Here is a 24,547-nt window from a genome sequence, read left to right on the forward strand (position 1 = left end):
TCGTGACGCCGCACACAGACCTGTCACATTGACCGTGGTGGACACATTTATACCGCTGGCTGGACAGAGGCGATGGGATTTTGTGGAATGTTTGCACCATTCTCTTTGGTTATTTTGGTAAAGTCACGTAGGTAGAAAATAATAGATCACGACATTTCGATCGCAACACAGGCAATCGTCATCAGGTGGGACAACCACCGTTGCGGGGTCCACTTTCTGCCCTGCCTCCTCTCCCCCACGTCTCTCTCCCCCTACTGCCGAGGCCTACTATACACTACACTATACACTACACTATACACTACACTATACACTACATTATACACTACAGTATACATATACACTACACTATACACTACACTATACACTACACTATACACTACACTATACACTACATTATACACTACAGTATACATATACACTACACTATACACTACACTATACACTACACTATACACTACTATACAACCTCGTGCCACGGCAGATCTCTCGCCTACTTCAGCAGTGTTTACTTGCTGTGGTTGTCCCATCTGATGACGATTGCTTGTGTTGCGATCGAAACGTCGTGATCTATTATTTTTCTAACTACGTGACTTTACCGAAATAACCAAAGAGTATGGATTCCTGCAGTCACGAAAGCTTCAAATCAAGTTTGCACCATTGTTTCAACTGCCACCACGCCAAGAGATCGAATTCCATCGGCAGTCGCTGGATGTCAAGTCCAGTGCACGGGTCGTGACGAAACAGCGGCATGCCGCATATTTGAGGAGTGAATTTGTTCGATCAAAAAGTCCAGTCTAGCAACAGGAAACACTTGCTGACCTTTATGAAACTTCGAAGAAAAGATGTATAGAGCACAAACTTCAAGGAGAATGACTTTGATGCATCAATATCACAACGATTAATTCTCAACCTAGAAAAAGCTTGCTTGGCCTTCTTCCTTAAGCCATCCAATCACATCACACCACTTCATTGTCACTCAAAATTGTGCTTTTCTAACAAGTAATGTTTTAATTGTGTAAACATGTAAAAGTCACCGGGAGTCAGGTCTGGTGTGTGTGGGGAGGAAACTGAGCAAGTGAAATCTCCCATGAAAACTTAGCAGCCAAATCAGCGAATGGCATGTGAGCTGGATTGCCGTTCTGGTAAAACCACACAACACGTCTTAACTTTGCTAACCTTTTGTCCTTGCCTTGCTACATTTTCTACATTAAGTGTGCATAATACGGCTCTATATTGATGCCTCCAGTTTCCAAATGATTAGTTAGTACGATTCATAAATCTGAAGCCATCCAAATTTCATTGTGTCCTTGAACTGAAAATGTTTTGAGCATGGAGTTAATGACCTGTTTCATACATTGTCATGCAAATGTTAAAGAGCAATTTTTTGGTTCTTCATCGAATTTTGTCAGAAGCCGTGTTTCCAGGCTCCGCTTTTACTTCTGGCGGCATCCAAACGACCTAAGGGTCTCAGAGATCACGATTGCTGTCATATAGATGGTCCTTATTTGAGATTATCATGTTTCTGAGTCGTGGAAGTTTAAGATTGCACGAACTATGCACGATTTTCACATGACACTCTTCTGTTTATGATATGCTCACTGCTTTTTAACCAACGAATGTGGTGGGGAATATTTACTTCCTGTGGTTTTCACACCTGATCATGATTGCTTGTGTTGCAATCGAAAAGTCGTGAGAATTGTATAGTTGTATTTTATAATTTTATTTCATTATTTTATTATTTCCCTTCTACGTAACTTACCTAAAGAACCAAGAATATGAATCCCTGCAGTCATGAAAGCTTTAAATCGAAATTTGATGTGTGTTCTCTGTCAGGATGAATTTCTAGTGCAATCATGCGTGTTTTTAAAAAAATATACACACACAGGATGATTTAAAATGAATGTTAAATTACATTTTCAGTTTATTATTATAAAATTTCGTCATAAATCTTTTAAAACACAATCTACTATTAACAGAATACCCCCCCTTTTCTTGCAGAACCGTTTATATGTCATTCCAGGGAAATTTAAAGAACCCCTCATAAATTGTATATAATGTGTGTCGCCAGTGTTAGAAGCACGTGCAATGCTCGGGTTATCATATAAAAAATGCATCTTCCATGTTTTAATTACTTCACTAATGAAAACTTACCTATTCCAAGATTGTTTGTAAAGTGTAACCTTTGCTGTAAAACGGATCACTGTACACATAAAATAAAGACATTATCTAGTGCCAATTAATATCACGAAGGGAAAAAAAGGTCAGTCATCTGTTCGTAAATATGAATGACCTGTTGTACCGTTATTGTGGCATAAATATGACTCAAGTAAAAGGTTTAAGATTGCCCATGTGGCTTGCTTTATCGCAACTCGTGTCCTGGCACTGAAGCGGATACGAATCCGCCGAGTTTCTCAGCACGGTCCGTGCTTGTCACAGCCACGCTATGCGACGCCATGACACAACCCACTGCTCAACTCGCTCGGCAGGCACAACATTGCCCAACAGTGTTCCTTCACTTTTTCAGATTTGGTATTTTTAATGCATTACAAATTTGCTACCAGCTCGACAGCCCACTATTAATTCCCCACTCCGTCTGTGCTTTTGCCAGCCACGTTCGATCCTGAGGGTCAGAGGTCGGCAAGCTGCGGCTCTGCAGCTGCGTACTGCTCTTCAAGGATTGCTGCTTCGTGACACGTTATTTTTCAGGGACCACCACCGTCTAGTATTCCACACGCATTGCGGCTCTTAAAATATGAAGTTTTATTTTACCGCATTCGAAATAAAAACAACCTCCTCTTCTTCTTGTTAGTTTGGTTCCTGACCCCTGCTCTGGTTGGTGTACAATCACGTGACATAAAAACAAGGCCTTTTACTGCTTTGTTTGGGAAAGCAGCAAGCGCGTATCCGTGTATGCATCACCATAATTGGGAGCAACATCTGGGTAATGTGTTTGAACACGTGTAGACCGGCTAGGTCCACGTGCTTATAGGCAAAGTGAACCCAAGCAAGCTCTCGTGCTTTTGAGGCTGGAACGGGTAAACACAAAACTTGAATTCAATTTAGAAGAGCGGTCAAGTTCGCCCCCACAATTTCCCCACGTGAAATGAACCCGAGTAAACTGCAGAATGTGATTATTTTCTAAAGAAACACCAATATTATTATAATTGGTTCTTTACCCTTCTATCTGGCAACAAAACTGACACCTTTTTGCAAGGAGTCAGATAGAAGGGTAAAGAACCAATTATCATATTTTTACTGGCAAATGAGGTCCCCATAGTGTAGACCAATATTATTCTTCTCAAACTGTATTGGAAATATTCCCAAGACATTGTGAAAAGAGCACGCAGACTTTTTTCTTCTCGTTCAATGCTGTACGATAGCACACATACGCTATCAAAAACACAGAAGGCACGGTGGTTGTGGGGTGGTTATAGGGTTCAAAATAATGAGAGGCGTTATCATTGGGCGCTTGCAAAATGAGCTCCATGCCAGCTTGGACTTCATTGTGGGGGGGGGAGGACTTGAAAACCGTGTCCTGGAGCAGCAGTGGCATACAAGTAACTCGGCGTTGTGATCAAAATGCAGCCGTAGCATCAATTCCAGGACATTTGCAAGCACATGCGCGTACCTGGCCCGGAGCACGTGTACTTACTTTTCAGCTTTCTTTTACGAAATCAACGTGTTGGATTTGGTACGAGCGATAAGATACATATTTTCTTTTTTTATGAATGAAAGCTTTGGTAGAAGCACATCTCCACGGGGTTTGCCGTTGCGTTATCTGATTCGAAGTTGTGTATAGGCGAGTAGACTTGACGACTGTTCTCACATGTTCATGCATTGTCCCCGGGTGGAAGTTTTCCCCAGCTTTTGGTGCATTACACTATGTAACACAATTTTTGTTCCTGGGTACTAAGTGTTGTTTTTAAATTGCTTATGCCTAAAAAGTATAGAAAATGGATATTATTCCCCAATAACGTAGCTTTTGTGACCAGGACTTCATGTGAACGAAAGACACAAATGCACACCTCGTTTTCTCATTGAAAATAGGTACATTTCTAAATATCACTGTCCTGGTCACAAAACCTAAAGTTTGTGGGGAATAATAGCCATTTTCTGTACCTTTGAGTCACATGCAATTCTTAAATAACACTTACTATCCAGGAACAAAAAAATTAGTGTTTGTTACACAGTGAATTATCAATGCTTAGCTGTGCTTCAAGAAAATTGTACATACACCAATGTTTTCATCAATACCACCTAGCTTTACTCATGTTGAATCCAGGCTTAACAGAAGTTTTCTTAAATAACAAGTATGCTCGTTAATTAAAAAAAATGTAACTGTCAGCGTTGCTATGAACATATTCTCTTAAACATCGTGTGTTTGTGCACCAGAGATGTACACTCAAACTAGGCCAAGCAGTTCATAGGTCTGCATTCGTGCGTGGCATGACGATTAAAGGCTTAGAACTGTTAATTGGCTTTCAGTGTTGTATCTGCGAGTGCATTCTCGCGAGTTTAGTGGTGATAAAAACGAAACTGGGCCCCAATCACAGAACAATGTTCACCATTTAAAATACTCGCATTACATTCATATGGCCAACCAAAATCACTGTTGGTTGTCTATACCATGAAGTAGATATGTGATTGATACGTCACTTGCTTGCGGCCGTGGCATGGCCACTTGTTAGAATCTGGCAGGCCTCCCTGGTTATTACTGCGGTGTGTTTTAACTGTATTAATCTGTGTTCTATGCTTCACAGTGGTTGTTAACATTCCCCTAACTTCTTTCACAACGAGTAGGCCATTGCCTGCCGGCATCAGCAGTCCTAATTTGTCTACATTCCAAAGTTTCCCGCAAATTCTTCAATTCGGATTGCAAGTAGAAATCATAGCCCCCTACTGGCAGACTAATGCCGACTCGGAGGCCGAGTGGCGAGTAGTTTCAAATGTGTTGAGTTTAGGTGCTAATGGCATCGAACAAAGACGGTCACTGCATCGCGCGCTTTCAGATACCGTGTTTCTGCGGCCACCTGGAATGCTCTTCCTTCCGATATTAGTCAGCCACTAGAGCAATGCACTTTTAAATAATTTCAATTGAAAACTAATTTATTTAGAAGTATATTCTTAGGTCACATAAAAGGGAAATAATAAAGCAATAAAAATTAAACATAACAAAATAATATATATTATTTCCCTTCTACTTGACTTTACCGAAAGAACCAAGAAGATGAATCCCTGCAGTCACGAAAGCTTTAAATCGAAAAGTGTTTCTGTGTTTAGTTTGTTGTCCTTCCACCGCACCTCCGATAATCGTGGTTGGCTACGTACGGATGCGAAAGAAGTTCAACGTGCACACAAACACTCAGTCACGTGTAAAGCACTCTCAAGACGCCCTGGCCTCAATCAAAAACAAATCATTATGTGCACACGAAATGCTCATCAACATTGTATTCCTCTGCATCAGACATGCTGTTAGATATTCTGAAGCAATTATTTCCATTCATAACACAGGTCAATTTATCTCATTTGGAACATGCATGAAAGGCAGCAGTTGGGAACTTTAGAGTCTAATGTCCAAATCACGACAAAAATGCCTCCATGTCATTACAAAAAATAGGATTGACCTTCTAGTCTCCAGCTGAGCCCTGCAGCTTATTAAACACTGCAATGTTTATAATAAACAAAATGCATTGTAAAAAAGGGCTGCAATGCCAAATGCAGGAAATGTGATGTGTAAAGAATTAAACTAACAGTGTGTTATTGCACTGTACTAAATTACAGTAAATCCACAGTCGTGTTGGTAATGGCATTGGCACTGCGATAAGAGATAAACAAATCACCGATTCCCATTACCATGGGCATGAGCACTTACAACACTGTCACATCACGGAATAGAAAGGCTAGCAATGCAACCGCACTGTTGTTCCAACCAGATAATGTGATTTATCACATGCTTAGATGTTCTCCAAAGGTTATGTTTCCAGAAGACATTTACTTTGAAGGTCACATTAAAAAGCATGGTACTCACAACATATTTGCTTTATACACAATGTGAAAATCCAGTAACAATGAAATTCTCATTAAGAAACAATATCTGCTTTCAAAGCCACTCATTATAGTGACTATCAAATCTCCCTTCTACCCATCCACTGTCACCCGCCCACTTTGTTGCTGGATAAATTGAGTGAATGTGCGCATAACATTGCAGGTAATGAAGCTTGGAGAGCTGCATGGCGTTCAAAAGAACTCGCAAGCACCTTGTTGTGAAAGACCCAACGCAGAACATCCCCGGCTTTGATCTTCCACGAAGCTCATGGTCCGCCCTGAACTGCATCCACTGCACACACCATGGCAGATGCGGATACCTGATGGACAAACGGTGAATTTAAAAACTCTCCTATAGCGTTCGACTGCATAGAAAATAATGAATAAAAGGATAAGCGATCTTGATTTGAGTAGGATAAGCGATGCAATACTTTAGCGCTTAATTAACTTAAAATTATTTTAACTTTTAGTTCTGAGGAAAGATAATTAAAAAAATGAATTATTGCATTCCGTCACTCTTGAAAATTAATATTTTAGAAACAAAAGCAATTCCACACGGTAGACAATTCACAATCACAACTCAATAGCAACGCTGATTGCATTGTCTACTTAGGAAACTTCACAATGCATTGCCTCCTCTCATATTCAGAAGTCATTCCTCAGAGACCGATGTGAGAAGCAGATTTCTAACTGAAATTTCAATGATCGGCTAACATGTGTTTATCTCTCCTTTGTGAAACCAAAGGTGTTGATAGGCTCCTGCTGCCTGCCAATATTAAGCACACGCGTACTCGTGATGTGTGTGCCCAGTGACAGCAAAAGTGCCCTAGAGGGCAACAACAATCGCTTAAGCACTGGAGCAAATGTCTACTCCACTCCGCTGTAAATCCAGCACGATATCTGCAGTAACTCTGACTGGAGCACATTATTCTCCTTTGCACCTTAAATTCCACCTGCATTTTTGCATATATGAACTCATGACACTATTTTTGACAAAAACAACAAACGCGGGTCGCCACTAAGTGATGGTGATTTCAACATGCCCGCTTTTGCCAGGCTAGGTGCACCTTGAGGCCATCACGTGAAGTGCCGAAGGCTCGCTGGCAGGAGATCACAAAACCGAGCTAGCAGGTGTCACGGACTGAATGACTGAGATGACTGGCAGATGCACCACATGTTCTCCCCAATGTGCCAACTTGCTGAGTTTTATCCATCCAGCACTCTGTTGTTGGAGGGCGACTGCCTCCAATTGCCACAGTCGCGTCCTTCACATGCCTCCTCCAGGGCCCGATCTTGACACCGCTGGTACCGGTCCACCTGCCAAAGTGGTGATCAGATGTGCTCATAATTGTTTAACTTCCAACATAATGAAAAAAAACAATATTGACACTATTAAGAAGCTTAATCTCTAACCGTGTCAGAATATATGGATGATTACAGGCGATTTGGATTATTTAATACCTTAATTGAAGTCTAAATAGCCTAAACACATTTAATGACTGTAATTAATAGTATGTCAGGGTCGTCCCAAGCCTATCAATATATTGGAGTCATGTAATTAAGTACTGCCGTTTGATGGCTCCTGCCATGAGAATGTGGAATTTCAACCACTGGCTCATAGCTGCTAACAGAGCACCGACAACATACATATTTGTACAAGGACACTTTTTATTTGAAGGTGACTGTACCGACTACAAGCTGCTTAATGTTTAAGTTGAGCAGCCAGACATGGTCGCTTGTGACATTCTATAAAGGATAAAAAAAATTATCCAGAATCAGAAATTCATCAACTGTTTACAGAAAGTAAATGGCAGACTTGGAATGAAGAACCAATGTGTCTTAAAACAATGTTATCCGGGCCTCTCTCTGTGCTGCGTTGCACAGCTATCCAGGTAAGTCAACCTAGCGCCTCCAATGACACATGCAAAGCCAGGCTAATCTTATAATTCCAGTGCTTTTATTGAAGAACACATACGTGCATACTGTATGCGTGCACATACGCTCGTGGTAAAACTGTAGAACAGACTGCAGTACAACATTAACACTGAGACATGGAATAGAGAACACAATAACAATACACATCTACGCCTCTATTTGAGGATGAAACAGGAGGACTTCCTCACAAATATGGCTGTCGCCTGATGAAGCTGGTTGTAATTACTGGCGAAACGTCGCACTCAGATTGTAAATGTTGTGGCTTTGCTCTCCAACACACCGGTTAGTGCTGTACTAGTGACGAATTGGCACGTTCTGTTTACGTGGCAACCCTTACTAGTTGGCTGTGTCGGGTGGTGGCGGGTTTAACGACACATTGATATATTTACGCGATCTAACCCAAAACAACCTCTATTATGGATAAAGTTTTATGGACTGATGCATCGCAACCAGTGAATGACAACAAAGGTTGCTGCATGACTATCATATTCCTCATAACTCTCATCAAGTTACAAGCTGGACACACGTGACTACACAACACACATTACTACACAACACACATTACTACACAATACACATTACTACACAACACACGAGTCTGTGCATACATTGTTCCCTCATCCCTATTTACACACAAGAAATATGGAATTAACGTTCCTACAATTGACTGTCTCCAAAGCCACGTGGCTGGGCCATTGAGGTCGCACGTCAATATGCACCTCAGATAACTAGAGCGGAGGCCATAATGAAATTCCTTATTTAACAATCATAAGATTGCAGCTTTAATAATGTACACAGGAGAGCTAAATACACTATCATAAAGCACTTACAGACGATGATTCCATCAGGGGTGTGGGTCAAAATCAAACGTTTAACATTATTTAACTTGGTAATTTGAGTACAACTTAAGATATCCTGTTTTATTCGCACAAACTGTTTATAATGAAGACCCATCTCGATGGACTAATCAAATGCATAACTGATTTTAACCCAAGCGCAGATTTCCCAGACTGCGAACACAATTGTACATACTTTAACTCAGAATCAGAATGAAAATCTGACGAGCCATGAAACTGGTCTTTTTTAACAGATGTGCAGTAGACTCGTCAACCTTTGTGTAAATGTATGTTTGTTCAACTTCTTTGGTCGTAGCCAACCGTGCTAACCGGAGGTACAATAACACACGTGAAAGCTGCTCTTTGCCTTCATTTATATTTCACTAATCACGTGGACGCACGTGATGAATTATCTCTGGTAATGCACAAAAAGAGAAAAAATTAACCCGTAAAAACAAAGTTTTTCACTATAAATCCTTTATATGCGTGGCGGCTGGAGTCCTCTCGTCCTCTGGCTTGAGATGGCTGCCACCTATGGGTCAGATGATTGCCTGCCACCATTAAGCAATTGGTAATTAAATATAATTTATTTTTTCCTAAAAAGTGTAAAATTTTGGAATTTGTTTTCACGAAAATACATTGTCACGCACAACGAGTATGTGTGCAAAATGTCAGCTCGATTGGATCACGGGAAGTGGGTTAAAAAACGACCGAAAGATTTGCACGGTCGTAAGCAAGCAAGTGAACTTAATATAAAGGATTTAAAAAATAAGTTTCCCATGTTATGGCGTGAGAGATATTTTGTAGCAATCTCGAACACAAAAATCTCACGAAGCGGTGAGTGACACCACGTGACTTCGCATCAATGGATTTCGAGGGCTGTCGTGTGCTTTAAATCTTCGCTATAAGCAACAGCAGCAAGACTACCGTGTCATGTGACAATTTAATAAAATACAACTAGTGTGGTCTGAAATATTACAGTACATTACTAAAACGAATCACACATCGCATCAAGGGTCTCTTGACTTATTACATCCTTCCGAAATTGCTATTTCAATCGATGCGTATTGAAATGATAGCGTACAACTTGGAAAACACGTTTTATTATTATTTAAAACGTAAAACTATTTCTGTAAAGAACGTGGTCTATTCACATAGACGACTGTTTGGCGCGTTGACATCTGACTCGATGCTACCACCCTGTGCTCCCGTGGCAGGTTACACGCTGCGAGTGGCAATCAGGATAATCACGAAAAGCGGGACACGCCACAACACTGAGCGCACCCCCTTGTTCGAGGCGCCGTCCATTCGGGCCGATATCATCAATTCCGCCGCTGCCGCCGCTTAAGCAATCGCGCGCACCTAATTGCGGCAAAGTGTCACCCGTTCTCCTCGTTCTGTGCGAAGAATAAATAACTGGGCTTCCGAAAGAGGGAAGAAAGAAGTGGACGGAGGAGACGCACCACACACTCACACCACACACACAGCCCACCGCACACACACACAGCACACCCTACACATAAAACCCGAGCGAGCGAGAGCGCAAGCGGGCTTGCTCGAGTTGCAGCAGGACGGAATACTAAAGAGGAGCACTCGGGCATTTGTATCGCGAGGGGGTCCCAAGCCCTCGGGCAGAAGAACTCACTCCTCCTCCTCCACGCGGCTGCTCCGCTACCCACAAAAGTGACTTAAAGCGGCGTGCGCATCTCACGTGGCCACGGCCACAGGCAGGAGCAGCAGACGAGAGCGCAGTACAACGATGACACCCACGCTTGCACCACGCCTGGCCGCGCGACTGCTGCTGCTGCTGTTGCCGCTGCTGCTGCTGCTGCCGCAGGGGCCTCTATCGAGCCTCGCGTACCCGGCAGAGCCCGGCTACCAGGCGTGGCCACCCTCCCCGTCGCCCCCGGCGGCCGGCACGCCGCAGGACTACGAGATGGAGGACTACCGCGGCAAGGGCTGCCTGGACGAGACGGGCTTCGTGTACGGACTCGGCGAGGAGTTCTGGCCGGGGCGCTCGCCGTGCCCGTGCCGCTGCACGCCCGACGGCCCCGTGTGCCCCAAGCCCGAGTGTCCGCGATTCGCCGAGGCGCGCTGCGCCCGCGTGGAGCGCAGCGGCTGCTGCCCGCAGTGCGCGGAGACCCGCAGCGAGTGCGAACACCAGGGACGCGCCTACGCGATCCTGCAGGAGTTCACGGTGGGTGGCTCTTGCGGAGCAGGTGCTGCTGGGAGTCGTGTCTGTCTCTGTGTCTATCTCTGTGTGTGGGGAGCGGTGGTGGAGCGGTAAGCGCTATGCTGCGCTACAGACCCGGCGACCCGAGTTCGATTCCCGCTTACGGACAACACCGGTGACGATTGTTTGAACCGGTCCTGGGCCTCCCCTAGGTCGACTCAGCCTCAAATAAGTACCTGATGCGGTGCGTAAAAAGTCGCCACGAGGAAGACAAAGACGGGCAGGCGTGTTGCCCTCGTGTGCCGTTCCGGCCTTCATAGGTGCTCTCTAAGAGCACTTGCCCCAACAGTCTGTTAAGGCTAGACGGACGATCTTTGTTTTTGTGTGGGGTAGCGGTAGTGTAGCGGTTATTGCGCTGCGCTACGAACTCCTGTGACCAAAGTTCGACTCCCGCTCAGGGCCACCAACACTCGTGCCAATTTTCTGAACCGGTCCTGGGTCGACTCAGCCTCAAATGAATCTCCCCGTGGCAATGTGTCCGTGTAGTTTCCATCGCCACCGGGGAGGCGAAGGCGGCCGTGCTGGTCCTCATAAGTGCTCGCTAACAACAGTCTGTTCTAACTTGCCCCAACAAGGCGATACGGGGGATCTTTGTATTTATCTTTGGTGAGTAGAGTCTGGAATGTGTTGCTGAAACGGGTCAACGAGTTTATCGGACAATCAAAAGAAAGAAGCGCGTGTAATTTGAATGTGTAGACAATCGAAGTCATTCGCTGCTGAAGTGTGCTACTCCCATGCTGGATGAGGGCATCTCCCAGGCCGCATCAGTTGCGGGGGTCGCGTGACGACCCTTGGCGCTGGGATGGACGTGGAGGGATGGATCAGACGTCACCGTGAGTGGCAGGTCTCCGGGTCCACCGAGCAGCGAGAGAACCACGGCGCCACTTGTTCACCACCATCAGCAACTTGGAGGCTCTGAATGTGCACACCGAGGCGGTGTGCGGTGGGACGCGTGTGTTGGATGGAACGTTACGGACGACCCTTTTGAGAGGTTTGAGTCCGAGGGGAAGGAAGACATTTAGCCCGATAGTGCGACAGTGCAAGAACGGACGTTGACTGTACATCAAATACGAAATCTAGCCAAAGGAAGGGGGCGATGGCGACGTGGGGTGCCTTGTGTATGGCAGGTCCCGCTCAGCCTGAGGATGAGCCATGGTTAAAACGACAGAGCCGCCGGTGCAGTGGGATTGCCTAGCAGCGGGGTGATGAGAGATGCGTGGGGAGAAGGGCAGGGTGGGGGGGACAATGAGAGGGTGGGACACCGAGGCACACGCCGCATTTGTGACAGTTGCCAGCTGCGGGATATGAGAACCAGGATGAGCTGGGAGTACGGCCCGGGATGATGTGATTGGGCTCGTGTCAGAATATAGAGTCAGTGTCAGGGAAAGGATTATAGCTGTTTGCTGTCGGTACCCCCCCCCCGCACCTCCGATTAGCACGGTTGGCTACGTACGGTACCAAAGAAGTCCAACATACAGTATACATACAGCCATTGTACTGATACAAAAAGGGCGAGTTTTCAAGATCGGGTTAGCATTATAGATAGAGTTCGTGTTCGGGGCAGCGTTAGAATAATGGATGCGGTCATTACGCTTCTAAACAGTTTTCGTGTTTATTGTTGAGGTTAGAGTTAATGTATGTTTCATGGGTTGTGGATAGGGTTATGTTTACAGGGCTAATGATGGACGGTGACTCGTTAGGTTACTGTTATGTGCAGGTTTTTTTTCCACTGCATTCGGATAAACGTTACTTATAGGGTTAGTATTTAAAATAGGATTCGTTTTCGTTATTTCGTCAAGCGTTACGTTAGAGGTGAATGATGAGGTCAGTCTAAGAATAGAGCTCAAGTTGGAGCTAGTGTTGAGGTTTGGAACAGATATCCAATCTCAACTGTCGCTTTGCTTTGTATTCGCCGTTTTTTTGCAATTTATTTTCTCGTTTCAACGAGTTAATAATAATGTATAGGGGTCTTGTTGTTGTAAATGAGTTAAACAATAGCAACAGTCGTGTCTCTCTCGCTGGCTCTGGGCACGCTTTGTGCCTCACTCCCAAGCGCGCGCACGTGCCTGTCACCTGGAGCACGTGGTGTGTGGTGTGTGTGGTGTGTGTGTGTGGTGTGTGTGGTTTGGTGTGTGTGGTGTGTGTGTGGTGTGTGTGTGGTGTGTGTGTGGTGTGTGTGTGGTGGTGTGTGTGTGGTGTGTGTGTGATGTGTGTGGTGGTATGTGTGTGATGTGTGTGGTGGTGTGTGTGTTATGTGTGTGTGGTGTGTGTGTGATGTGTGTGGTGGTGTGTGTGTGATGTGTGTGGTGGTGTGTGTGTGATGTGTGTGGTGGTGTGTGTGGTGTGTGTGTGTGGTGTGTGTGGTGGGGAGCGGGAGTGTAGCGGTTAGCGCCACGCTGCGCTACGGAACCGGCCACCCGAGTTCGATTCCCGTTCACAGCCAACACCGGTGACGATTATCTGAACCGATCGTGGGCCTCCCCTAGGTCGACTCGGCCTCAAATGAGCACCTGGTGCGGTGTGTAAACATCGCTACTAGGGAGACAAAGGCGGTCGGGTGTGGCGTTGGCCACCCACCCCCTCGTGTGCCGTTCCGGCCTTCATAGGTGCTGGCTACCAGCACTTGCCCCAAACAGTCTGTTACAAGCTATACGGGGGATCTTTGTCTTTGTCTTGTGTGTGCAGGGGGTGATAGTGTAGTGGTTAACGCGCTGCGCTACGAAACCAGCCACCCGAGTTCGATTCCCGCTCACGGCCAACATCAGTGATGATTATTTTTTAACCGGTCTCGGGCCTCCCCTAGGTCGACTCAGCCTTAAAATGGTGCGGTGTGTGAATCTCGCCACGAGGGAGACAAAGGCGGCCGCGCGGGGTTCTTGCCACCCACCAGTTATTTTCGCATGCGGTTACCGGTAATGCAAAAACAAAAATCTATTTTAACAACCCGAGTGACCATTGGACACAAACATGCTGTGGGACCACGTGGTGAGCAGTAGAGGGTTGTACGGTACTTATATGCTACCACTTCTCTGCTCCTCGCCTTCAACCCGCAAAGACTGGCGTGGTGAAGTATGGTGTAATTACGACGACGACGACCCCTGCAGAGCCTGCGGAGTCCCTCATCCAGCAGTGGGTTGCCACACGGGCCGCTGTGCACGTGCACAGTCTGTACACGTCATAAGAACTCACTGCTGGCAATTGCACGCGTGCGTTTATCAATCACAAACACTGTGCTCACATTGCTCTGTTCGGCCTCCTCGCGCCTGGGTTGTATTTGTGCTCTAAGCAAATGGGACGACGTCTCACGGTGTCTCCACTACACCCGATAGAGAGTCCTGCATCAGAGGTCACAAACGGGGTTTGATTCCTTACCAGTACCCGGCCGCACCAGGGTCGCAAACGGGTACCCGTTCCCGGCCGGGTTTGGGTAGCCGGGTATCGGGTAGGGTACGGGTATCGGGTACCCGGTTGCGACCTCTGTCCTGCATGCATTTCTACACATGGGGACAACCGGTGGTTGAGCCGGTTGGGCGGTGATTTCAGACGAACCTCAGTCGATGGTCGTGATCCCCGAGTTTGTCATCCAGAGCAGTAAATACGCTTCATGCAACCAAGACGGTGGCAGCAGTAACAGGAGTTTGCATGCGATTTTTGTCAAAGTATCGGGCAATGCCGGTGACGTTACGGGTCTTGGTGGAATTGCAAAGAGACAAATAGTAAAAAACGAAGAGCAAACAGAAATATTGCATGAGCTGTTTTAGCATCTATATAAATAAAGACCTTCATCTGAATGTCTCAAAAGCCTCTAGGGTACTTCCCGACAAGTTAGAAAGCCGAGGCTTGGTACATTGGTAGCTTTTATGACACAACAACAGGAAAAATAAAACAAATCTAAGATTTATTTTATTTTAAGTCCCCGAATCTTGAAATTAAGTGCCCCATAAGCATGTATGTGCGTATATCATTCAGAAATCGTAAAAAAATATAAGACTGCGGGTTGTTTAGTTTGATAGAGCGTTAAACAGAAAATAAAATAAAAGCGAGAACCATCGTTTATTTTTAAAAATATTTTTGGGATGAAAGTGTTTTTTTAATTAAAAACGGTAAAAGCTTCCCCTCACAGAGCAACACGTTAATTAATTGTTGCATTTTCTCATAAATAATCGGAATCTTTAAATTGAGCGGTTTCCGATGGGTACGTCTTTAATTATAACAAGTTGAATCAAGCCGTCAACAATTGTAGTTTTTTGTGGAAAAATACTCATTTTTTAATAGTTAGTGTCTGATCGTAGATTAAAAAAAATGTGTAAAAAATCATATCATGTTCATTATATTTATTGTAAACGTTTGCCTGGCGAAGACAGGCTTATGCGCGTAACAAATGCGACGTGTTAGCCAACAAAACGCACAACACTAAAATATCACGATTGTCGGGAAATGCTCTGCAGTTCTAAACTGCGTTGCTCAGAACCCTCAATTTAAGAACTTGAATTTGTCTTACTGCTTAAAAAGATGTAAAGTTCACAAACACTGTGAGGGTGAACCAGTGGCACATGATAATCCTACATTTCTTATGATATACATCTCAACGCCGGTACACAAGCCACACTACTATACACTATACTCGATAGTAACACTGCATTGTACCTAATATTTGTATATATATATATATACACACACACAAGGGATGAGATTTGGATGACATTTTTTTGGCGGGATATAATATTTTTTCATGCCATTTTATTCATTTTTGCACGATTTTTATTGAAATATGTTACAATGTAATCGACTTAAGTACACAAGCACATACAGACGTTGTTCTCACTTGCCTATATATATTTATTTACATTTCCCCCCGTTGCTGCTTTGGATCGTGGTTGAACCTGGCAGCGGGGACCACACGACACGTTTCGTCTGTGGAGATGTAAACGGGCAGGTTTGGGTCATTTATCTCCATGAGAGCGAATGAGTCGGACATTGCAATGCGACTATGGATCTAACAATACCTAAATATGGATTAAATGCACACTTTCAAACGGCAGATTCATGCACTTGCAATTTGTCTACTAATGGAGAAAGATTATTACCCGAGGCTCCGTCTACGGTTTGTTACACTCGGTGCAGTGTTTACTGCACCGGTTTGGACAATGCAATTAGTTAAATTGAGATAAAGTTGTGAACTACGGACGTCTGATTTAAATAAAAGCATAGAAAAAATGGAAAACATAACAGCGGGGAAAGATTCAACACTTTGTATTTGAGGGCGATGGCAGTTTTTTTTAATGGTGGCAAAAAATATTGCAGTGGTTAGCGAACTATTTCAAGCGGAATGCAGTACTACTGATAACTAAACTAGTCTGAACATTCAGCTAGGCTTTGCCAGCAAATTATTACAGTATTTGAAGAATAAGGAAAAAATATCACAGAAGCAGCAGCTTTGCTTCAGGGGGAATTGACATGTTTTAAAACTCATTGGTGAATACGCAGAGCAGTGCCTTGTCACTTTTCTTCAAGGCTAAATTGCAAGTGGCGCAACGACTCTTCGTGCCAGAAGATACGCACAAGACTTGCAGCTCATCACCCTGCGTATAGAAAACCACGGTTCCTTCATCGCCTTCCAATGTAACATTCCCTCAGAGCAGCAGCAGAAGGATAGAGCCGTACGGTATGATTATACATTTTCAGGAGTTTGGCTTTCATAGCCGACCATGAAGGCTTTTCTTATATTGCATGTGAACAGGGCTGAGAACTTAACTTAAAGCTTTCGTGACTGTAAGAATTCATATTCTTTGGGTCTTTCGGTAAAGTCGCGTTGATAGGTTGAAAGAAAATAACAAAAAAACTACGACGTTTCGATCGCAACACAAGTGGTCGTCATTAGGAGGGAAAAAGACGTCGTAGTTTTTGGTTATTTAATTTCAACCTATCTACGTGACTTTACCGAAAGACCCAAAGAATAGGGCTGAGAATGTGAGAGTGATTAAACAGGTTTGGCACATCTTGGACGTGAATCTAACGCAGGGCGAACAATGGAATGCAATCGGTGCACATCCCGGGTGGTCATGAAAGAGGAAAGGGTTCTTCTTCTGGTGAGACTTTGTAAAAGCATGGACAGGCTCAGGTTTTGAAGCCACAAAACCAAATCCCCGGAGCTTAACGATAATGATTGGGAGGCTCTGTCTCAAATTTATGTACACTTTGGTGCTGCCCTTTCGCACGTATGCAAATGATAAGCCACTTTGTTGAGCTCTCATTTGTGGTAGCCAGGTTGCTTTTGATAAATGAGTTAAGGCCCCAGTGGGCTTTGCCTCGCAAGATGGGGATGGTTTAGTTTCATATTTACGTGTTTGGGTAATTTGCTTACCTCTCTTGTACTTTGCACTACTATCGTGCTTTTGCATTGTGTTTTTTCTTGTTATTGTAACAGTCTAATCCGCCCCTACTGTGATTCCTCCTGCAGTATAAAACACATTCCTGCGGAGGGAGCTGGTAGGAACGTTGGGTTGCTCGGTCAATGGCCAGGGTCAACGGCGGCGTGGTGTATTGTGCAAATATGGGCGACTGTGAGGGCGGGCACAAGCCGGCGTGAGTAGGTTAAACGTTGAGTTTTATAAGGGCACCACGGGGTGACCAGCCCCTCCCCACCCTCCCCAACCTCCTCACCCAGCCCCTCTCCACCCAGCCCCACCCCTTCCATTTTTGGATGCACGACGCATGGACGGACGGACACAATAATCCCCTGTGGGCTGGTGTAACCAGGAGGTTCCTACCAGTAATATTCTGATGATGTACAGCGATTGTCACCAATTGGTCCGACATAATGGGCGGAGTCATCATTCCACGCCAGACGCAAGAGCCAATCAGTAGCTGGAGGTGGAGCAAGGAGAATCAACCACACGTGTTGCCATCAGTACACCACGATGATCGTCATCATTGTCAGCACACTCTTAATCATTGTCATCATTCTTCATCTATGCCTTCATCATAATCATCTTCGACCTTTGCATCATAACACGTGTTGTGTGTATGCGCCCGTTTGGTCACAAATGATCGCGATTCATGAGCAAATATCTACTCAAAGTTTATGGTGGACTTTCGACCAAAAAATCTTCTGAATATAGGTCAAGAATGTCTACAGGATATGGGTGAAATGGGTTTACCAGACCCACTCGGTGCTCCCCTCAGCGGTCTCAACATATTGACGTGATTCTTTCATTGGCGGGTAGCTTCTGTCAATGCATGAGTCCACAATTACCATTAGTGGAGTACATATGTAACCAAATAAATACTCAGACAATGCGCCTCCTTTCCATATCCATGTCACCGCATAAACAACAAGAGTATGTGTTTTTTACACATGCCATTGGCCCCACAGCCTTCGAGGTGTAATTTTTTTTTTCAAAAGCATTGTTTAAAATAAAAAACTTTGGACCAGTTTTGACATTCAGTTTCTTGCCGGAATAGTCATGGTTAAGCAATGCTGACTGATTGTATTATCTGCCACAGATGAATTAAAAGAAATTGAATGTGGCAGATTTCCTGCCAAAAATGATATGATTGGGGTATCTTGTGTCTGATAAGAATGCACCCTATCCCCTGAGGGCTCAAGTCTTTACCAATTAGGTTGCATGTCTCTTCAGCGACCGTCCGTAACACTCCCGCTGCCAACCTCCGGCTAGTAACGAGAATATAATAATAATAATAATGTCACATTGTAACGCACACCGTATTCGCTCACACTCACAGAGAGACAGAGAATGACTCGACAGGCGAGAGCAGGAACCACGGAGAAGTGGCAAGGCAGCCATGCGGTCAGCCGGCGTCAAACAATCACCCAAGATGCGGCGGCCCTCTATGTATATTAGGGTGCTATCGGCCAATTCGTGAGTTTTTACATGTGAGGAGGAAACCGTTGCACCGGCAGCAAACCCACACGTGCGAGGGGGAAACACTCTATCCCAAACAGCTGGAACAGGTGGAGTCTTTATTTGTTTCTCTCCTGCCTTCTGACAACTGAGGGTATGCCACGTCGGTTATGGCACCTCGCTACCTCCGCAGTGCTGGATTACAAAAGGTGTGTGCCTTCACCGCTTGCCTTGAAGTCGATAAATTATGCACTGCACATGGAATCTAAGTTCCTGAGAGGATGATGCAACCCAACATATAAAGATGTAATATTTGTGCATGGTGTGTTTTTTTGTGCTGCTGCAGAATATACTGTATATAAATGTAATAAGGTGATACTCTTTGGAACTATATTTAAACCAAATGTACTGTTGAATCAACTACGATCATTGTTTTCATTACAACTGTTGACATTAATACAGGCATCATTGTTCATATGGTACTTTCATGATACATTCTTGGGTATACCTTGATGGGAGTAAAAATTCAGAGTAGCACCATGCTGCAATAAAACGCGCAGCATAGTGGTGGGCAATATTCACTGGTGGCCCTGAGTCAGCGGTACCATTCTGCATCCTTGTGTTTGGGGCCAATCTCTCCATGAAGTTTGCAGTGCTCACCTCCCACAAAGTGGCACTCTCGCGAGATGATGAGCAGAGTGGGCTCACGGGTAGAATTTGAAATCCTGACACTCCAATTACGAGGCCTCCTATCTGCCGCGGCACCACCTGGCCAAATAACCTTTAAAAAAAGCAATTTCACATTTCGGTTACGTCTTGTAATCTTTTTTTGGACAGTCCTATATCGCGAAATATATTTACTTTAACGTCTCAAAAAGTGTAATGATAAATTATGCGTTCTTGAAATAAATCATATTTTTCTAATTATCCACCAACAGCATATCTCCTCAATCATAACACTGCTTCACGATTACCAAGTTAACATATATTGATCTATCCAACTTCAACTCTTAATAGCTTAGACCCAATTTACCACTCACCGTTATATTATATTTTAGTCGTATTGCTCTCTCTAAATTGCTCTCTCCATCATCATATTTTTTTCTCATTTTAGATATTTTCCTGATTGATTGTGTACAAAATTGCACCAGTCAATCTTTGTGTATTCAGCTTATCATAAATCTGTACTAATGCAATTAACAACATTGATAAATCCACAGACTTCTCTAAGATTATATTAGCTTTAAACAAGTCTCATATTTCCCACATGTTCGAACAATTGTTTTGCCTTTAAACATATGACGCTTTCATTAAATGAAACATTTCATAAGCGACGCGTGTCTGTTATTTGAACAAACTTTATTGAACGATTGGCAAACCTGTAAGTGTTTGGCAACATGTATGCAACCGTTACAATAACAATGCACATTTAGCATAATTAGTATTCTGAGGGGTGCTGCCATGGTGCAACAGTTAGCACACTGAACTTATTCTGTTAATTCTCTCGATGCGGCAGCTGAAATAACATGGGCATGTTTATGAAACCCTCCAGTGTCCACCCAGCGGTGTAAATGCACCACAGTTAGTCAATCGGCAGGTCATGTTTGGTGGGGTGAAATGTGGTTACTCCCGCCGAGTTATAGATGAAATACCTTCCCGAGTAAATCTTTAGAGCCCCCCCTCTACATGAGGCCCTTCCACCAGCAGTTGTGTCAGCATTGTAATAAATTATGACATTGTTTAGTCTGTCTGTTTTTTGTTTAGATTAGCTACTAACTAGAGTCCTTGTATTTTTTTCTATTTATATTGCTGAGCAGCTTATGTTTTTTCACCAGCAGGTCAGTGGTTAAAATACCGGGGATTATGAGTGGAGATGATCATGCAGACACTCCCTCTTTAACTTTTATCCTACCATCTTGCAGCCATACATTTCTGTTGCCGCAATTTAATCTACCGCACATCTAATATTTGAATCACGCACTATTCCATTTAGACGAGCCATTGATTCACAAACTGGACTGTGTATGTTTTTTTATTAAACATTTAGGTAACCACTGAACGACACAGTTTCCATAACGAGTATAACGAGAGGGAACCATTGGAATAATGTTGGATCCCTAAATTGTACAGTTTCATTTAATTATAATGATATTTATTGTTAAGAGTATATATATATATCTCTATTTAATTATTTGCTTTCGTTGAAACCATTTGCTTAATATATATTTTTAAACCCTGGTGTTTTCCTGTCTACATACTCTGGTCCCCGCCACTGGAATGTGGAATTGCAGGGCCGATTCAGGGACACCAGTGGAGATAATCACCGCCTCTTTGCTTGTCTCCTTAAAATTTTACATTTTGATATTAACTTATTCTCTCCCATGCACATGAGAAATATCGGGCCAGAATGATCGGTTAGGCAAAACAGCCACATTGTAAGGAACCAGTTACTTAGCTGCGTTTCTGCAACACATGAATAGTGTCAATGGCTTCTAAAATCGTTGAAGTAAAGGAACTGAAATGAACTTCAATGAAATATTCTCATTGCTATCATAAGCAACCACATCACTCCCAGTGGAGCAATGCAATACAATACAAGCGTTGCTGCCAACGTGGCTGTTTCCATCGGAGAGAAAAAAAAAACACCCATCCCGTTCATTAGAACGCAGTGGAGCATTATGCCATGGCCCTGCGCATGCCTAATTATGAACATTTTCAATTGCTTCCAATCAGTACTGTTTATTCACTTGTGGAATATGATGATGGCTATAAATGCCTCTTTTGTATACCAGCATGCTGCCGTGGACTACTGATGCTGGAATGATACGAAGTCTGTGAAATGCTGCACGTGATTATATTTACACAACTCTCAGATGGCTGTCCAAAAGCACTGAGGTATTTTCCAGTAGACAGACTAAAACCTGAAGAAGGGAAGATGTAGTACCTATTGGAGAAACTCAGTCATGGGGCCACACAGTACTTCACATATGCTGTGCAGGTCTGTGAAGGGAGTGTCCGTGAATGGTTCAGATACTACTTACTCCTAATGCTAAGTCAAGAATCAAATTCAGATTGCCGGGTTCAAAGTGCACTGCACTAAGCGCGCTCTACCAACCGTGCAGTAACAGTCATACCTTCCCCAGCGCTGTTTTATGGAACGTGCGTTTCGGATACACACGGTTTACCTAGAGAGATATGTTGTCCAGAACACGGAGCGTGATGCTTGGGCTCTACGCGGCTTGACGCTGCTCAGAGTCTCATCTCCGCGTCGACAAGCAGTTCGCTTGTAGATTCTGCCGATGATGATCTCATCCCCAGCTTCCCTCCCCAACACTCTCATGCGGTCTCGCACCCCGCCAACATCACCGTCACCCATAATAGAGGTGTTTGGGTTCGATCGCGTAAATATATAAATGTGTCGTTAAAACCCATCACCACCCGACACAGCCAACTAGGAAGGGTTGTCACGAAAACCGAACGTGCCAATTCGTCACCAGTACAGCACTTACCGGTGTGTTGGAGAGCCAAGCCACAACATTTGCAATCTATATAGGAACGAAACAGTAAGACTTCTTCACAAATCTGGCTGTCGCCTGATGAAGCTAGTTGTAATTACTGGGAAAACATCATACTCGGATTGTCAATGTTGTGGCTTGGCTCTCTAACACACCGGTGTGCTGTACTAGTGACGAATTGGCACGTTCTGTTTACGTGACAACCCTTCCTAGTTGGTTGTGTCGGGTGGTGGCGGGTTTTAATGACACATTTATATATTTACGCGTTCTAACCCAAAAGCCTCTATTATAGATGATATTGGTCGCGAAAGCCTGCGTGTTCAAAAACCGCCGTCACCATCACCTTCACCATCGTCGTTGATTTTAAGTCAAAGAAAAAATGTCAGTTTCACTTTGCTATTTAATTTCATGTCCCAATTTTATTTTGTTTACCATGTATGTTATATGTATGTTTTTTGTATGTGTAAGAAATCATGTAGAATTATAAGTTAAACAAAGAGGGAGGGGGTGATTATTTATTTCCTATAATGTCTTTTATTGGTCACATGCGGGTTTTCCCCAACGCAGCATTTCCCAAGAAATGTCACCCCCGTGTTCGGTGAAGAGTTATTGTACTGTATGACTTGAATAAAAACGAACAACAGAAAAGTAGTTAAATAGAAAAACAAAGCAAGGTTGACTTCGACAAAATGCTCTTACAGTATTTGCAATGAACTTCAAGGTGAAAACTGCAAATGTGGTTGAGTGTATGAAGTCTCCCGAAAACAAGTTTAATATCCCTCACGTTTGCATGCCCATCAAGGGTGCCTTAACATTCCACCCGCGTAGCTATATACTTCATAAGAAAAAAATTCCCCCCCGATTACATTTTAATCGTACAATTGGTGTCAAGCCAAATACGTTTTAAAGAGACCCATTCTGTCAGAGAACGGCTCCGAGATTAAGTCACAGACCGAGTTCTGAAGTCCATGCACTGCTACACCCTTTACCGACAGCAGGCGGAGAACCTCTCTGCACGTGCCGTGAACACATCATCTTCAGTGTTGGACTCTGTCATCATTGGTAACTGATAGCATCAACTCGCAGCGCGTGAGAGCTCGGGTCCATGGTGGTCGTCCCAATTCGTTTTCTCTGTTTCTCAGTTTCATTTATTAGGTATAGCCCTGTGAGCCATTCGGCTCTTGAATCGGGTGCAACCGCAACAAACAAAAACAAAACATGAAGCAAAAACATGAACAAGAAAACATCTTAAAGTGTCTATGTGACTATGTGCAAATAGAAAATCCAGGAAAAGACACTAAATATTCCACAAAAAGCACCGTACACCAACGCAGTGTGCAAACATCCCAGTGGGATGCAAGTCAAACAACAACCACAAGACAACTTAGATTAAGGCCACCAGTCTAACTCCGTACTACAACAAACAAACATGGCCAAACCACAAAAACCATGGTCTCAACAGTGAAGGCTCGGTGATTTAGCACGGCATTAGACGAGTCACTCGGCCACCCTGTTGCTACCTTGTTTACACACTCCGTAAGTCCACTTTCATTGTAGAGGGTGCTTCAAAACAATGTGAACACTTCTGAGAATTTGCAACAACGCCACGAGAAATGTGCTGCCTCTGGGCTCTGGGGAACACCTGGAGAAGATTCCAGGCACGTGTCGCCAATCGTGGCAAACAAGTGGAGACTTTGACTATTTGAAGCTATTAACACGTGTTGCATTGCATTACACTTCCTAATTTTACTCAATTTGCTTTCTATCGTGCGTGTTTATAAGTCCATTCTCTCCTCCGGCCGCTATGGGCAGTAATTCCACACAACTCCCCCTCTGTCCCACCCCCCTCTCTATCTATTTAAGGCCTCGACACAGAGACGTTGTCTTTCTCTGTGCCTATGTTGTGTGTCTCTCTCTGTTTGTCTCTGTGTGAGTGTCTCTCTACTTGTGTGTCTGTGTGTGTTTCTCCGTGTCTATGTTTTGTCTCTCAAATTTAGCAATCTTTGGATGAACTGTTGTGTTGGCCGACTCTCTGTGTTGTATTGCATTATATTTCTAAGTTTACTATGTTTGTTTTCTCATTCATTTGTACCTGATGATGGTTGCTTGTGTTGCAAT

General features: G+C 44.0%; 1 protein-coding gene across 1 annotated transcript in view; it reads left to right on the forward strand.

The window, feature by feature from the left end:
• The first annotated feature begins 9,853 nt into the window (after window positions 1-9,853).
• Window positions 9,854-24,547, forward strand: part of LOC133344583 (von Willebrand factor C domain-containing protein 2-like) — a 29,645-nt gene continuing 14,951 nt past the window's right edge. Inside the window, exon 1 of the mRNA XM_061554580.1 lies at window positions 9,854-11,013. Within this exon, the coding sequence (XP_061410564.1) occupies window positions 10,576-11,013 (438 nt within the window). The 5' untranslated portion in view covers window positions 9,854-10,575. The remainder of the gene's footprint in view (window positions 11,014-24,547) is intronic.

The sequence above is a fragment of the Lethenteron reissneri genome, chromosome 20 (genome assembly GCF_015708825.2).
Source record: "Lethenteron reissneri isolate LAM-NWPU_2019-01 chromosome 20, ASM1570882v1, whole genome shotgun sequence".
In the NCBI taxonomy this organism is placed as follows: Eukaryota; Metazoa; Chordata; class Hyperoartia; order Petromyzontiformes; family Petromyzontidae; genus Lethenteron; species Lethenteron reissneri.